The sequence below is a fragment of the Dasypus novemcinctus genome, chromosome 27, assembly GCF_030445035.2.
Source record: "Dasypus novemcinctus isolate mDasNov1 chromosome 27, mDasNov1.1.hap2, whole genome shotgun sequence".
Classification (NCBI taxonomy): domain Eukaryota; kingdom Metazoa; phylum Chordata; class Mammalia; order Cingulata; family Dasypodidae; genus Dasypus; species Dasypus novemcinctus.
The window spans coordinates 12,561,937-12,579,988 of record NC_080699.1 but is presented as its reverse complement, the minus strand read 5'-3'; the positions used below and the strand labels follow the sequence as shown (position 1 = coordinate 12,579,988).

The window sequence follows — 18,052 nt, the reverse complement described above, 5'->3', positions numbered from 1 at the left end:
AAGTCAACCAGCTGCGGATTACCGCTGGGGATTAATCTAGATTTATGTAGACTCTGAGCTTCCACATCAGTCTTGACAGCTGAAGAAATGGATTGGTAGGCAGAGCCTTAGAGATGGCCCAGGGACTTGCACGTAATAAAGCATTTCAGAAGGGACCAGTGGTTCGGGGGTGAGCCGTGTCTAAATTCCTAATCCCTGCATGCACATTTGATCATTTATTCAGCACCATGACTCCATCATCAGGCGTGCTGTGTTCAGTATTTCCTCCACCTCCTCCACAGAACCCCCAGTGATTCATTGAGTTTGTCCTATTGGAAGTCACCAGAATATCGCATTCTGATGTTCAAAGGCCATTGAGTCCCAGATATCATAGGAGCTTGAATCAGTGTATTCCTATTCATTTTTATTGTTGAGATTTTAAAGCTGCATTCCATTTACTGTTACTAAACATTTAGTTGGAAAAAAATAGCATCCCTTAAAATCTGTCATCGCTCTGATTTTTAGCACAGTGTCCACAAGGTTTGTTTACAATGTCAAGAGATCATTTCATTGTCTAAAGTTTCCTTCCAACCTAAGTGCGGTGAATTATTTAAAAGTCCTGGCATCCCAAACAGCCGCTGCCACTTTCTTTCAGTCATGTACAAGTATTTTCAAAGTTGTAACACCAATTTTATTTTTCATTGTCAGCAAATCTGTTACAGAAAAATCTAAAGACCTTGTTTTGTCTCTGAAGAGATATGCAAAGGGAAATGTAGCTCATGGGGAGACCCAGTTGTTGATTTGAGACTTTAAGAAACTTGGTGGGAAGACTGAACTTAGGATCCTATTTTATCATCATGGAAGTGAATTTTACTGCCCACTTCTTCACTTTTGTCCTTCGATCCACAGTCATCCACTTCTCCCTTTCCCTATACAACTTACTTCTTTGGATTATATCACCTGCTGCCTTACACTACTAATATTTTTCTAGGAGTATCTTTTAAAAATTACATTAACTTATTCTATGCATCCCCCCCTTCTCCTCCATTCAGTATACCATGGTAAGGTCATATGTTTGTTAATTGACATTGCTTTACATCTATTTTGTACATAGACGGCTGCTCTTTTGAGTCAAGCAAAATAGCTCTGGAATTCACTGAAAATTAAACTATCCTTTTGGGCTTTTTACATTTTCTTCTGAAGTGATTACTAATATAGTAAGGAAAACTGACATCTTTATGAACAGAAATAAGTAAACAGTATTGACTTCAGCTCTGATTGCTATCAAAGCCCTGTCTCTATCTCAGTTTAGTTGCTTGGTGATGAAAAGCCATCTCTGGGTAGTCACTGCAGGGCTAAGCTTGACAGGTAGAATTAGCAGAGCTGGATTCCAGTTCCAGTGACATCCCTGTCTTTTGGCCACCATGAGCAAAACAACTCTAACTCATTCTGGTGCAGCCTCATTTTCTTCCTCTATAAAATTGTCAGGAGAATCAATGTTTTAGTTTTTGCAAAAGGTTATGTTATCTGAATTTCTGAAGTAAATAAGACATTAGAAAAAAATGTTAAATATTAAAATGAGTCTTACTTCCTTATATCACAAGTAAATATTGTCATGTACTTTAAGGAATAGTCAATTAGAGTTGGTTTATTTTCATCTATTGGAAAACTAACTGCTACAACTCTGTGGTACCTAAAAGTACATATAGACTGCTTATATTGTAAGAATTTTCAGAAATGCTATTGTTTCCCAATAGATTTTATCCATTAAGATTGTTTGGAAAGGCATTTTTTTCCTTCTGCTTAGCATAAAGGTGATCATCAATGCCTGTACAATGTAAAGTTAGGTACTCCTACACTTTCACATGTTCTTTGTTCTTGTATTCATAACATTTCTTGATTTTTGCCTTTTCTCTCCCCGCTTCAAGCTCCTAAATATAATTTTGCCCTGTTGTATTCTACTGTATTTTCTCTTCTTTATCTATTCTCACCCTCTTCTACATCTACTTTGTCTTTCACCTCTGTGCAAAGAAATTCCATATCTGATTCTCCTGCTCCAAATTCATTCCTCAGTTCAGAACCAAATTGGAACTGGAGATGAGGCTCCCTGTTCGGCCTGCCTAACTTGGAGATGGTGTTAACAACGACCCCACTTAGGCAGATGGTCTGTTGGGCAGAAAGAAAGGATGATGAGTTTGACCCAACGGTGCCTTCCAAGAAAAGTCTAAACTCCTTCTCTCCAAAAACTTTGCCTTGACCAACCTAACCAGCCTTAACTTTCACCCTTGCCTCACTCTGTAATGCTGTCAAATGGCTGGAAACTTGTTGACCCTGTTGAACATTTTCTTCTCGTCCTTCCATTATGTTGTTCTCCATGTCCACTTGTTGAGATTCTACCCATCTTTAATTAATATCACATCCTTGATGGCTTTGTGGTCCTTCTACTGCAAAATATTTCCTCTTCTGACTTCTGCAGCTTTTTGTTTCTACTTTTCTTATGCTGACTGACCCCTTCTGCTTTATACTACTGTGTTTGTGTTTGTTCTTGTTTTCCTTTGTTTTTCTAATTCCCTGTTCTTTTTTCTGTTGACTAAAATGGAAGTTTCCTAGACTGTTGTACTTATTATAGTCATAAGAGTGTCTAGGAGGCTTTTTTTCTGAGTAATAAGCAGCAGTTCATGAAAGTAGTTGAAATAAATTGAATTCTTTAGCCACATTTTTAGGTATGGATATCAAACCTTTCATGGGACTGGACAAGGTTAAAAAAGAAATCTCCTCTAGTGGCAGTGTGCTAGAAAATAGTTTTTAAAGTATGATGGGAAGAGGAGAATTAAGCCATTTGATCAATAAAGCTAATGAGTATAAAATTTACATTGCTAGAAATCGGTTAACAGATACAGACACTTGGAGTTATGAATGTTGTTCTACAAAGCTAAATATTTCATTCATGTGTTTGACATGTAGGACACACATTTAAACTTTATTGACCATGTACAAAAACAAAAAAAATTCTAGAATTTGGACAAATTTAAAAACAGAAGGGGTGAATCCTGTGTGTTTGACTAGAAATCCCTATTACAGTTTCCTTACCCCTTTTATTTGGGGGGGGGGGGAATCAAAGTTGAACAAATGTTTTCAAGTAGTGATGTTTAGAAAAACATCAGAGTTGAACATATATTTTCAAGTAGTGCCAGGAACAGCTTTGTCATTATTATTATTACTTGGACACGAGGGGCCTTTCCTGAGAAGTAACGTTTCCTTGCATTTGAGTCCTCGGAAGGCCACATCTGTACAAGGAAATAGGGGCGTTAACGCGTGAGCTCCCAGTTACACCGGCTTCCCGAGTCGTTAAAATTTCTGTCCACTGACTTGCATTTCCCCTGTTGATTCACTTTGTTTCTCTTTACTGCTTCTTAGATTATTAAAACGAGAAGAAACGTTCACCTTCATCCCTCGGTCCCGTGAAGAGCTGCCCGACAACTTCCCGAAGGAAATCCCTGGGATCTGCTATTTCCTGGAGGTGAGGACTGGTCCCAAGCAGCCAAAGCACTCTCTGTCTTCATCGAGGATAAAGAAGGTTTCCTACAACATTGGCACCATGTTCCTCCGAGAGACGAGCCTCTGAGACCTGCGGCAGATCAAAGACTCCTCCAAAAAGCACAAGTCCAGGACGTGGGTCTCCTCGGGAGCGTGCCAGGAGAAGGGTTCTCCTCTACTGCTTTAGAACAAGCAGCAGAATCTCTGGGTTCTGTCAGGCAATAATCATAAACAGCAACAACAACAAAAAAAAAGGTGGGTGAGGACTGTCTAATTAACAAAACTAGAGGGCGGGGGAAAATAACATGTACCCATCCATGTGAGTGTTTTTAGTCATATGTATTTTTTAATTACAAGTAGGGGCCCCTTTTCCAGATCAACTGATACACACAGATTCCGTGTTTTTTGTTTGTCACACACGCAGGTATTTGTACCACTTTTGAGAGCCAGTTTTGATTATATATTCCTACATTTAGTGAGTTGGTAGGTAATGAATATTTTCTATTTTTTTTTTCTGAACAGACATTTCATATATATAGATATATCATGGCAGTGTGATAAACCTCCCAGCAGAAAGAATTGTAACTCAGCAAATTATTTTAGGGATATTACCTATTTTTATACATATCTCTTCTTCTGGATAATTACATTTCACACGACCTTAGATTTTCAGAATCTGCTACTGTATAGTTGGTTTATTATGTAACTCTGACCTATTATCCCAATAAAGTTTCATTTATTTAGAGAGATTAGTGCTTGGACTGAAAATATATATAGCCAAGGATTTCAGATGTCAAGAAAGCATTGTCTGTCTGCTTAATAAATATATCTTTTAAATTTCATTACCGTAGCATGGAATCCAGAGGAAATGGAATTCCCTCATAGCAGCTATATCTGTAACCAAGATTAAGGAAAGGTCTTTTTGCCATCGCCTAACAATATACCAGTTAAAGTAACATGCTACAATTGGGCCCTTTTCACCTTAGCACTTTCAAATGTAAATAGTGTTCCACATGCTAACTTGCGCTCTAATAAACAGCATCCCAATAAATGACATGTTAGTATCCCCACCCTTCCTGAGTGATGATTCCTAAGGGTAAACTGCCACTTTTTTGGGAAGCAAATTCCTGGATAATGACATTAGAGAGAAAAAGGTGTCCCATTTTGCCAAGAATGTTTTTCCTCTCGCATAACATAAAGCAAGGAAAGCTCTGTATTTTATGGCTGTGAGGCTTTAAAAAATATTCTTCTGCAATTTTGTTGATATGGCTTTTAAATTCAAGTAAATCATCTTCATGAAAGCTGAAGATGGTCTAGCCCTTCAGACCTAGTAATCACCATAGTTACTGATAGGCTTCCATTGCATGTTCTAATAAAATGAAGACCTGTGCCCATTAGTCAATACGCATGACAGTATTCATATAGACTGCCCTGAAGCTAGGAGCACAGGGTATCGCCAGAGTCTCCATATTTGGATCACATATAAAACCTAAGATTCTACTGAAATGAGTGAGCTAGAAGACTCTGTTTCCTTGACACCGCGGCGTGGCCATTTTCTACTCCTAGGTAGCTAACGTCTGCTGAATGCAGTGTATTTCTTGTTCAGGTCAGGGGTTTGGGCTGCATTTTGATGTGGTCATGACTCAGCTAAGGAGTAATAATCAGCTATTTTTCAGTGTAGTCTGTGAGGCTTAATGACCAATTTTTAGCAAGCATTTTTAGGTCTGCCATCTGTTGGTGATCATGGTGATCACCCGTATAGTTACTGAGCTCTCTTCCCACCTGGGGCTTGAGGACACCGGTGCAGCACCCTCCACGTAGAGAACACAGCGTAAGGCCTGCGCTCCCTGAGCCCTGGCCCCCCCTCCCTCACTGGGCCTAAGTCTGTTTTCACCGCCTGGAGGAGAGGGGGCCAGGGTGCTCATGGGAGGGCGTGTAGGCTAAGGACAGGCTACTGCCACGGGAGAAATTAGTCACACAGGAGCCTCTTCAGGGGACCAGGAGACTGGCCCCTTCCTTTGGGGCGTAGGGGTGAAGCAGGCTGGGAGTATACCCCAAACCTCAGGTAGAGAGTAGGAGATGCCTTAGCTGTGCTGTCAGGCTCCTTAGCCCAGGAGAATGGGGAGAGAACAAGCGCATTCAAGTCGTTTACACTTATCCTGAGCAGTACATTAGAGCTTATGATATATCAAATCAGTACACATTTTGGTGATCAACAGTGTGCTTTGTAACCATAGCCTGAAAGAGACTTCTAAGCATCATCCAATCTATTTTTCTGCTTTTTGTTAGAATTTGTCTAAGCAACTGTGGTTATTCTCTCTATACTTAATAATATCTATGGGAATTATATTTTAAACCATCCTTGGAGATCTACTCCATTATTCACTAATTCGTGGTAGGTTATTAGAGTTGTATATAGCGCCACTTCTCAATTTTTCAGAAGAATCACAAACGCTTTATTAGTGCATATGATTTTACTTAAAGAAGTAGCCATTTACGCTGTCACAAATGTTAAAGAATATGCCACAAATCTCTTCTAGATCACAGGATGTAAACTCAGTTTTCATTACAGCATGATCTAAGTGCATCTTTAAAGCAGTCGTCCGAGGCAGTGGTCTAATCTGTTGCCATTTTGCCAACCGAGTATAGTCACTTATTACAGTGACAGCATTGCTATGTGTGCTTTCAAGGCACTGTATAAAATGTCTGTATTTTCTCACCACACTCAGAGTTTAGAAACTGAAAAAGCGCTCAATTTTCATTTTAAGGCAGTTTGCCTACACAATCCAGTCCACAAGTCCTCCATTAGGAATTGTGACTAACAATGGGGCGCTTTTGGTGTTTCATTGGACTAATATCTACACAGTGTTCTCAATTACCTATAAATTAGTACAAGCATCCTGCAGGCTAGTGTGGCAGATGAAAAAGAATTTGAATGGATGCTCCCTTAGAAACCAAGCGATATTAAATCGCAAAAATAGATTTTACTCACTTGAAAAATAATATGTTCAGATATAATTTGGAATCTGTAACTCCCCTGTTGTAGTGTTCTTTCAAGCAGCTAATTTGGAGAAGACACTTTAAAACCAGCCATCAGTACCAAAGGTTCGCATTGGCATCAGTATCACCTGAGAATGCTGAAATTTGCAAACACATCCATTTTCCAACAAAATCTGAATCCACCAATATGCACCTGCAACATATGACTCGGTAATTCCCATGTAAACCTTAATTAATAGGTAACGCTGGCCATAATAAAGAGAATAGTGCTCAGTGCCTCAGGAAAACATGGCCTTGAGTCTCTTGGCTTTGGGCTGTGGTGTAGAGAAGGGGAAGAAAAAGAAGTTTCCAATATAGGTCATCCAACTGTCTAAAATCTGTCTCTACATTCAACTCTTATTTTTCATTATTTTGGTTTCCCTTTTAGTGCCCAATTAACGTGTGGAGCCCAGTGAACTTGCCCCATTGTGCCTCTGAGACCAGCACTAGTGCTTGAGGATGGAGAGTGGCTCCATGGACTCAGCAGAACAGTGCTTGCTCCAGGGGTTCACACTCCCTCCTCTTGCCAAGGGGTGACTGGTGGTGGTGCACCATGTCCGATGGTGACAGTGTGTGCCTCTCTAGGAAAAAGGAAGCGAGGCAGAACTGACAGCTTCCACAAAGTCTCATTCACAAATTATTCTTAAGAGTGCCAGCAATAAAGCAAAATTAAATTGATCAATACAAAAGAAAAAACCACAGAGAATTTAGAATACCACCAGACTGCATTTTGTCCAGAATCATGTTGTTTCCGATGGAGATAATGCACTTGAAGTTGGTAAGGTACCAATGTCCATCCTTAAATCTATTTCTTGAGGGCTCCCTGGGCTCCTGAACCACAGCGGGCAGGGGCTGTAGATGACTAGAGCAGATACTGACACTCCCACCACTGGCTTCTGTGGTGTCCTGCGTTTGGCGCACGATTTAGCCCATCCGAGACCCTCTCTTACGCCACCCTGTCACTAGAAACCTGGCCCATCGAGGACCACTCCCTGTATCTCTAAACCTGGCCCAGGCACGGAGAGTTGCCAAAGCCTGGCCTGGCAGGTCGGAAGACGAGGGCAGAGTCCAGGGCCCTTGGGAAGCGACAGCCCCGCCCGGGTGTGCTGGGCATTGCTTGCGGCCACAGCGCCCCGCTTCTCTCTTCAAAATACCGTCTGATTCCAGGCACTTCATGTCACTTCACTGAATGCTCCTTTGAAATTAATTCTACAAATTGGGTGGCATCTGATGCCTTTTAACCAACGATACCTAGAAACTCAAACCCAAGAACCAAGCCTCATATTTGTAGCCTGGTTATGTCTATTACTAGAGGATCGATCTTGAACTAAAAAAAAAAGAAAAGTATGCCATTTTAGATACTTCTGTAAGCATACCTTTCGATACAGCCTGAAAATCGTGACACATGAAACTAAATTACTAATGTTTAACATGTTTTAGACTGAGTGATCTTGACATGAATATTCCTAATACAAAACAAGCTGATTTATCGTAAATTGTGTTAATAGGGTCAAACAAATTTTATTGTCAAATGGGTAAATGACCCCAGCTGGGCACTGTTTGCAGGATCCTTGTGGTGGTGAATGAAGAGCAGACACTATTATATACAGATTTACATAATCCTGTCACAATATATCAAGATAGTGTGCAAAATTCCTTCCTCACACTTGATTCAGATAATTGCACCTGAAGCATTATTGCCCTGCCACCTTTCTGTTTCCTTCCTTCCCTTGTTCCTTCTTTCCTTCTTTCCGTCCTGTCACATTAGTCATTTATACATTTATAATATAGCTAATCTCATGTTGTAAGACAGTTTTATAAAGTGACAAATATTCTTGGTTTGTGTATGTGCATGAATGTGTGTTGTCGAATATAGATGTGACATGATTAGAGGAGTGACATTTGTGAAAAGACTGGGAGTTAGAAAAGGAGTTTGTCTTTCTTTGTAACATGTTGTGACCAGATCATAGCTTCATCCAAGTGCCTCATTCTATCCTTATTAAGAAATAATCTAGTCCAATGGTCCAGCTCATCAGCTTAGAACAGTATCTGGCTGGCTTCGTAAGAATTACCTAGGTAGTTTGAGAAATACAAAATTACTGGGCTTTGCCCTCGGATTTGAATGCAGGCAGTCACAGGTGAGGCCCAGGAATCTGTGTTTAGAAAACCATTCTCGGTAATGCTGATAGACAGATTTGGGGATTCCAATTTCAATGAGGAAGTACAGGTTGACTAAGATAGCAAAATACTGTTTCATTTGTAGTTATTTTGAACAGTTAAATGCTCTGGGTTTCTTACCATTCTTTCACAAACTTTAATTTTGGCTTTTGTTTCAAATTTATGGTCTGCTTTTTGAGCACAAGTCTTCAAACTTATTAGAGACAGACGTCAACATGGATAAGCATGAGGGATGAATATTGCTCACTATAGGGCTATTAGGCACACGACATACAATACCGTTTTCTTCGTTACTGCCAGAGCAGTATATCACAATATTTGCTGATCCTCACCACCAAGGCTAAAACCATGAGCTTTTGGCCACAAAGCAAATGGTAAGTGAGAGCCTTACTTCTGAATGCTCTGATTTTTACGGTCTGAAAATACTTAGTCTCACCATGTACTTTTCACACTGAATTGTACATTCTTCTAAAAATGATTTCCTAGCAATACCTTGTAACATCCTTTCAAGCAATAATTTAAGCCATGGTGATGATGCCATTTGAAACTTGCACTTCTGTGCACTTCACTTCGGGGAAAGAGAGACACATTTTAAGCAATAATATAGCTGGTGTAGACTTTTTAAAGATATTCATCATTCTACAATGGAAGAAATGAATAGCAAATACCTCAGATTAAAAAAAAAAACTGAACAAAGGACATGTTTATTTGATCTCAGAAGTTATGGATTTGCAAGCATGTTATACAGTAGTTAATATACTTCCAGATGGTTTCTAATGTATAATTTTAAAATACTTATCACATGATTTCTAATCCACTTGAGAGCTTTGTATGTATATGTAATGTCCTCCAGATCTTCAGGTTTTTGTAGTGTGTGATTGTAAGGAATACCTGAGGATAGATACATGAGTAAATGTAGATCATAGTTGGAAGAGTCTGAGAAAGTAAATTTTCTCAAATAGATGGGCCTTGGGACAAGTTACCTATATCAAATGTTGGCTACGGTTTGGCAAGGTATTAGAAGATAAAAGAGTAAAGATAAAAGAAACTTATTACCACTGTTGTCTGTGAGAGTTACAACAATGTTTAGTAAGCATAATAGTATTTTGGCTTCCAAATATATTTGGCGGAAAGTCATATGAAGTATAATTAATAAATGCGTGAAAATGATTATGTAGTCATATTGGGAAAAAACCTGTCCTTTTCTGCTATTTTGATGATTGTCCTAAAGCTTTCATATTTCAAAATGAATAATTCATACTTTAGTCCTACTTCTTAAATTGCATTTTATCTGAATGTGGCACAGTTAATAATAATCAGTCCTTTAACAGTTAAATTTACCCCTCCATCCCATCATTTAGAATAGTACTGGGATTAATTAAAAGCAACTGGCAAACAAACTCATATCACACTGAGCATTGTCCAAGATCAGATTCTTATTTAGCAAAATCATGCAAAGCTAGGATCCATCCCTCAGCCTCCAAACAAAATGACAACTCTTATTGTTGCCCCCTGGGTGAACTCTTCTCTAACCATGAATCTGAACACAGTTGGAGTGGTGGGTGGATATGCTGGTGTTTTACCTTCCCATTACACGTAGTACAAACTTTAGTATGCTCCCACCCACCATTTGGAAAATTTCCCTATAAAAAAAGTAAGCAAACTACTTATTCAGTGAAACAAGTTTTTGGCAATTATGTTTTTGTAGATCATTGGGTGCGTAACTGTTAATGAACGTGCTTTTGATTGTTGATAAAGTAATACTCAATTGAATCCATTAAATTTCACTGAATTTGTCTTCCCAGTTAACCTGTGCAGTTGCTCATACAATTATTCTTGTTAGATATGAGTTCTGTTGCTGAGTATTTCAAAGCAGAGAAGAGAAACTAAATGTAAAGCCCACGTGGTAGCTCATTTCTGAGTCATTTGACATATAGTTTAATAATAAAGGAACCAGTTTATATTCAATTTTCCCATTACCTTCTCACTACTGGAGATAGAGGAGAGAACCACTAACTATGTAATATTTTTACTGTGATTTATTAAATATCATTAAATATAAATGGGGCAAGAAGGTATTCACTGGGCTGAAAATCAGAAATGTACAAAACGGCCTCTTTGTGTCACCTCGGGTCTGTCGCCGGTGCCTCTCCTTGGGCTGCCTGGCACTTCCACATCAGACTCCAGTCAGGGACTGGAGGGGGCGAGGCGAGCAGGAGATCGAGATGTGGGGGAGCAAGAGATTTCTCTCTTCAGGAAGGATTAGAGAGCCTCAAAAGAAAGGGCACTTTCCATAACAGACACCTCTGGTTAAATGAAAGCCAAATGCTTTGACTACTGGTCACTCTTATTTTAAAAAAGAAAAGAGAGAAACCCCTGTACAGCCCTTTTCAGTTTTCTTATGAGGCAGTGCCAACCTTCCAGCAGTTATACGTCTCAGTAAAACTGGGATTAGAGGCTTACTAAGCTATAAATAGAGACTCTCTTACGGTGGCAGATAGAACTAGTCTTGGTTAAAACGATGAAGGTAAATGAAAGTGTATCTGGATTGAAGAAACAAAGAAGGCCAAATACCTGCCCTGCCATATGTCACAGAGAAACCAGCTAAAATTAGCACTGAAGGACAGACTATCACAGTGTGCAAGTGATATTTAAAACTTTTTTTCCCCTTTTATAAAATGCCTAGCTGAGCTCGTAATGAGAAAAAATACAATTTGGTTTTATGCTTCCTTTTTTGTCCTGATATTATAGAAACGATGTCTTTCCCCATTAGTGAAATATAATCGCAAGAGTGGGGAATCTTTGTGTTTCCTAAAATCCCTAAGTCATTTCTGGGGTTAAACTATGTTCCATCCTCTTCTCCAAACTGCTCTTAAATGGCGCTTTGACTGCTGGTAAAACAAATGCTCCCCTGAGGGTGGAAGCCTCTGTGATCCCGAGCCTGTCCCACTTACGGGGCTGCTCCAGACAGTCTGGACAAGGAGAAAGCTACCCCACAGCACCTGGTGGTGTTCTGTGTAACAGGTGAAGTTATACTCCCAGTCTTCTAAAATGGAAAGTGGTTAGGTGGACTTTTAGCAAAGATTTCACTTACATGTCACTGGTTAATTAAAGCCAAATTGGTCAGAACCAAACCTTTAAAAGGGGGAAATAAACTTGAACATTCTTAGTCAGAATTATCAATTAGAAAATAATTTAGGAGTAAGATTTGTGTCCAGGAAGAGTCAATTTAGTTGTCATCGCTAAAGCCGTGAATGCTAGAAACTTTGGGGAAGTTTTTAAACGTATCAAGTTCTTCAGCAATTAGGAGGAAAATTAATTTTGCTGTTGGGATCCTTAAGCCTTTATCCCTAGGTGATAATTTACCTATGACTTATGGTTAAAAGGCTTTTTCTCCCCATTTTCCATTTGTTGCAGGAGAAAAGACATGGAAGATGTCATAGATAAGACACAAAATTATAACTAGGGGCATTGAGCCATGGTTTGCAAATTTAGCAACATTCCTTTAAACACCAAACTGATTTGAATAATATAAGGGTTAAGGATAACAGCCGGATAATACTGTATTCTAACTGGTCCAGATTAGTATATAGAGCAACATCTCAACCTTCACCAAATTCAGTGTATAAGTCAAAGCCAATATATGCTCAAATCATTTAAACAATAAATACAATTATTTCTACATCATCTCTAACAAGAAACTATGCATGTCCATATCCAGTGAAACCTCAATTCCTAGAGAAATTCTCCTTTTATTGCTTTTCAGAAAGTATTCCTTTAAAGTCACTATCACTTTACTTTGAAGGTTAGCAAAAGAGTACTTACAGTTTCTGGGGTGATCTGTAGCAATATATTTTATTGTAACTACTTGAAATAGCCTTGATTTTTAGCATCTTAAGGTCTCCATAGTTGAAGTGAGGCCAAAAAAAAAAAAAACAACGTGAAACCCCTTCCCACATTTTATTGGTGTAAATTATTGTCTTAAAACCAAAGCTTAACTTTAACTTGGACTTTCAGATAAAATGCTTTTGTATTCTTTGAGTAGAAAGACTTCTCATGAAAAAGAAATTAACTCAAGCCAAGAAGGTCTAGATAAGGTCTAGAGGACTGTGTAATTATCTAAAGTATTTGAGGACAATTTTAAAAATTATTTAATTTTTGCTCTTGTTTAAAGATAATTATTGGTGGATGGCAGCCAGAATTACTGCTGTATCTTTTAAATTTGTTTCAAGTGTTTCACTGAGCACTTATAAAATCCACCTCTTGAGTTGCTATGTAACTCAGTGACCTAGAATAACGGGTACTTATGGCTTTTTCTTTTGGTGCTTAAGAGCCATCCCCTTTTTTGTCTGAAAAATCCCCTAAAATGGAAACTACTACATGACTGTAGGAGGCTTCAGCTGGAATGCAACGAGAAGGAAGAAAGGGGCACAAATAGAGATGACGGGAAACAGAAAAAAAAAAACAAAATTTTTTGTAGTACAGCTCTGTTAACATAGGAAAGGTTCAAATATAGATAGTAAGACTAGAGTTTTGAATGTGGTATTCATATTTAACCAATGTCATAAAATATCAATTATGTCCGTGTCAATTTTTAATAAAACAAACATAAGAAATATGCTCATCAAAATAAATCTATTTAATGGGACAGGACTTCTTACATCATATATATCTACCAGTATAGCTTTTCTTTCCTGTTGGAAAAATTCGGTACTAGGTCTTTAATCAATATTTGCCTCAAGATCTAATTATTCCTTCGTATAGTCATCATGCTAATGAGAAACCATGCAAGAATCCAAATATCAAGTGTGGCTCTAACTGATCAATAGAGTTCAGTATTATTTCTAAATAAAACTCCTGGTAGATGTCAAATGAATGGGCTGTGTGTATGGGTATTGTGTGCTGTAAACTAAGTAGGCTCTTAAAGCTTCTCACCATCCTCTGATTTTTTCATCCTTCCTTCTATTCCCCTCCACCCCCATACAGGGTGCATAATAGTATTTTATTATCTGGACTAGGGCATCCCTTTTTCACTTTCACATGATTGAACACTTTTTGGAGTAGTGAAGAAAGGAAAAGAAAGTGGGCACTTGGACATTGCTAAGGACAGAGGTGACAGAGCACATTGGGACCTGGGCTTCCAAAAGCTTCACCAGTGAAAAGAAACATGAGCCTATAAAAATGTAAGCATAGTTCTTTTTCACTGAATATACGACACTTTCTCAAGAAGTATCAGTGTCAACCTTTTTGGATAACTTCCTCTTTTATGCCCTATAAACTCCTTCATTTAGAAAACCCGTTTGTTTTCAGATAGTCAATTTTTTACTTTGGTGCCTCACTACGAAAGTTTGAAATAGAAAGGAAGCTTGTTCTATTTGTAGGGAAATTGTTTCTGAAAGCAACTTCCCAATAAGGAGAATACACCAAATGCTCTTTGATTTTACTGGCTCTTTATCTAGAGATAACTCATGTGCTGTCTTTTTTCCTGTTTACCCTGTAACTTAGTTTGACGTTTTGAGGTGGTTTTTGTTTTGTTTTGTTTTTTAGAGTTTGAAATATTTGCCATCAATTTTATGAGCCTAGTGTATTTAAGAAGCAATATACAATGTATTCCATATTTTCTAGCTTTATGCCTTTGAGGTTTTAGCCTATATTCATAAACCATTTATAATACCACAATTTTGACTTTTTCACAGAATTAACATATTACCATATTCTTAAGTACAAAAAGATAGTTTGGATAATACTTTATCAAGGGATCAATCATTTATTTACAAATCCCAATCCAAAACCATTTTTTTTTTCAGGGAAAATGGAATTATTTGTAGCAGAGTATCTGATTCATAAAAAAAGAAATCAAATATCTCATTTAAAAGAGTACCAATGAGGAAGACAGAAGAGTGTGTCCTTCCATTTTAGGTACCTCCTCCCAATACTATAATATTTATACAGACTTTGCTTGAACAAGTCTTGAACAAGATAAAAAGAATATTTAATCTCTAAAACTTACAATTTTCTTTTTATGTTTTTGGTATTAGTGTCCTAGTAATATATTAAAACCACTGAACATGTCTCCATGATGTACGTTTGTCTGAGTTCATATAGAAACAATACATCTTTTTCTTCTCAAGAAACATGCTTCAATAAGTCCAGTTCCCTTTGAGGTTTGGTTGAGCTTTCTGAGTTCTCATTTGGACTTTTTAGAATTGTAACAGATCAGGTAGTCAGGCAAAGGAAAAGGTATGAAAACTGCAGGGGGAAAAAATCCAAAAATTTAAAAAGGAATATTATGTTAATCTAATTTGATTTATTCCTGATTGGCTGTTTTATTTTGAAATTGTGAGACAACAGGCCACTACCATGCAGATTTCCACCTGTGAAAATGCAGATAATTTTCTTCCTGTGATTTTCAGTGTGAAAAAAAAAAGCCTTTATCTTGAAATGATAGACAATCATAATGCTTGTTCAAATGAAGAAATATGACTTGCAATCCCTTTACCATTTTTATTTCTTTAGGGAAATATGTTTAACAATGAATGTAAAAATAGAAGATGATTGAGGAAGGAGAAGAAATTAGGATGAAATTGGAACAGCTGTGATACTCAGTCCCTTTTTTCCCCCCTATTTAGCTGCCCCCTCCTGAATTGATATCTAAGGTCCAGAGTTGCAAAATTACAACTTAACCTAATTCATTGTCTCCTTTTAGAATTTAGAGCAGGGGTTTTTACCCTTTTTTTTCCATGGATCCCTTTGCCAGTCAGGTGAAAATCACACTACACTAATAAATATATCACACCCACACTAACATGTCCACACAAGCAGAATGCTTTTTTTTTTTTTTTAACTTAAATTCAACCTCATCAACCCCTGATTTAGAGGTAAGAAAAATTACTCCAGCTATGCATGATTCACATCATCATGTCAGGTTCTAGGAAAGTCATCTTAGGTTCAAGTAGAAAAATGGCCCATCAGGAGATATATTTTCTAATTTTTCTTAGCAATGGATAAGATTTTTCTTTGTTAAAAAGAAAAAATCCTCGAGTGTTTTGATTTGAAGAAAGTTTAAAGGTTTATAAACATCCTCCTATAGCCACATTATAACTTTGCTTGCCAAGTGACAAAACTGTTTCATTGTTTTGAAAATGTTCTAAGAACATTCCAGAAATAGCATATGGTCTTCATTTCACAGTCAACCTACCTGAATTCTACTGTTCATCTGTGAGTAGCCATTTTACAAAACCAAAGGGTTTTTTTCCCAAACAGTACTTTAGGTATCTAATTTAAACCTGCTCATTTTAATGCATAAACAGCCAATGCATTTCCATCAAACATCTTGGCATTATATAATAAATTGATTTCCCAACTCATATAATAAAAACACAAACACATAGTTGCCATGTGCTAGGCCTCCCTTAGCTTCCTCTGCATGGGGTGGTTTTTACTTAACCAGCTACCTAAATTATTTTAATGTTTTGGCCGATTTGTTTGTTGCAATTTCATGGGTCTAAGTTTTTTATTTGGCTTGCAATGTAAATAATATTGTACATCTGCCATTTTGCTATCCGACTGTACTTTGTGAATTTCTTTTAAAAATCTAGTTACCGCAAATTTAAATTGCAATGTCATCAAATAATACCAGATAAATATACTAATATCTGTATGGCATGGTTAAATTGCATATATTTTGAAATGTCAAACTATTTTTTTTTTGTTTTCTAAAAAAATGAATGCATCTCTTCAACCTGTACCATTAATAAATTTTACTTGGTGTTTCATATATTTTAAAATATTTTCCTTTATCTAGCAGCACAGGTTTAGGGAAGCTTTTCCAGATTTAAATGATACAATATGCCTCATGTCACTAGAATTTTAGGAATAATAGTTTATGTAAAAGTATTTAAGCACTTACAGTATTATAAACAGCCACTGTAACTTTGTTGCCTTTCATGTAACACCACTTTTTACTCATTTTGATTTTTATTTGTAATTCTTGGTCACACACATTGTAAATAGCATGCCCCATTATGCAAAATGTCTATGTATTTACAGACTGCAGAACTTGTTGAATTTATATATGAAAAGTGATGGAAACCTGAGATTTTTATAAAGCAAGTGGAAATGACAGTTGTGTGTTATATTTACATAATTCCTTACAAACTATCTGTTCAACTCACGCATTTATTTACCTTATAAGCCCAAAATGTCACTTATAAAATATTTAAATCAATAAATGATAACAAAAAAAACAAGTCTGTAGAATGTTTTTAGTATATAGTTTCACAGTGTGAATTACAGTGAATAAGAATATAATTGAATAGAAAATCAAATAATGGGGGAACAAATGAATGAAAGACTAAAGGTGGTGTTAGTGACACAATATTAGGCAGGGCCAGTTTTGAATTATTTTTATAGCAGGAGATATCTTTTTAATTCTACTATAAAACCAAAGAGCACAAATCACATTTCTGTAGCTTTATACAATCTAAACCTGTATCAAACAGTAAGGCACCTATCTTACGGCCAGTCAGTTCCTTCAGGGAAAGGAAAGACAGAGAAAAAGGGGACATTACTGTCATCATGAACTCAACTGACTGTCCACTGGATGCCTTTAGTGCCCCATCTAACAGATTAGTTGCAGCACATAGCATGTAGAAGACTTTTTATTAGAGCAGTTGTGAGATTACCAAACAGTCATGCATACCATACAGGATTCCCATACATTGGCCCACCACCACCACCTTGTATTGTTGTAGAACATTTGTTACAAATAAAGGATATCTTCAAAATATTACTGCTAACTAGAGTCCGTATCTTACAGCTGGTGTATTTTCCGACAAACCGCCCTACTGTTAACACTATGTATTAGTATTGTGTATTTGTTACAGTTCATGACAGAACATTCTCATATTTGTACTGATAACCACAGTCCATCATCTACCACAGGGATATACAGTCCCATACTGCGTACCATCCATCCAAAGCGTGCACTCAGTGGCTATCGATTTCAGCACAGAATCATGCCATTATCACCTCAATTTTAGAACGTTTTCTTTACTACAAAAGGAAAATTCCCAGACCCCCTTATATAGGCTTGTTGTTGGGCCGCAGAATTGATATAGTATCTTCTTTGCCATGGACGCAAGAATATTACAATATTACTGTGAACTGTTGTCAATAAGTTATATTGTGTTTTCCCATTTGTCTCCATATTCCTAACACCTTGTAATAGAACATTATTGCATCTGTACTATTAACCACAATCCTTATCCATCACCGAAATCACAGTTATACACTCCCTAGTTTAACCTCTAGCTTCCTT

The 18,052-nt window shown here is 37.4% G+C and overlaps 1 protein-coding gene across 1 annotated transcript in view; it reads left to right on the top strand.

Moving 5' to 3' along the window:
• Positions 1–16,857, top strand: part of GUCY1A2 (guanylate cyclase 1 soluble subunit alpha 2) — a 332,065-nt gene extending 315,208 nt beyond the window's left edge. The window contains exon 8 of the mRNA XM_004470863.4: positions 3,397–16,857. Coding sequence (XP_004470920.2) covers positions 3,397–3,604 — 208 coding nt within the window. The 3' untranslated portion in view covers positions 3,605–16,857. The remainder of the gene's footprint in view (positions 1–3,396) is intronic.
• The last annotated feature ends 1,195 nt before the right edge of the window (positions 16,858–18,052 follow it).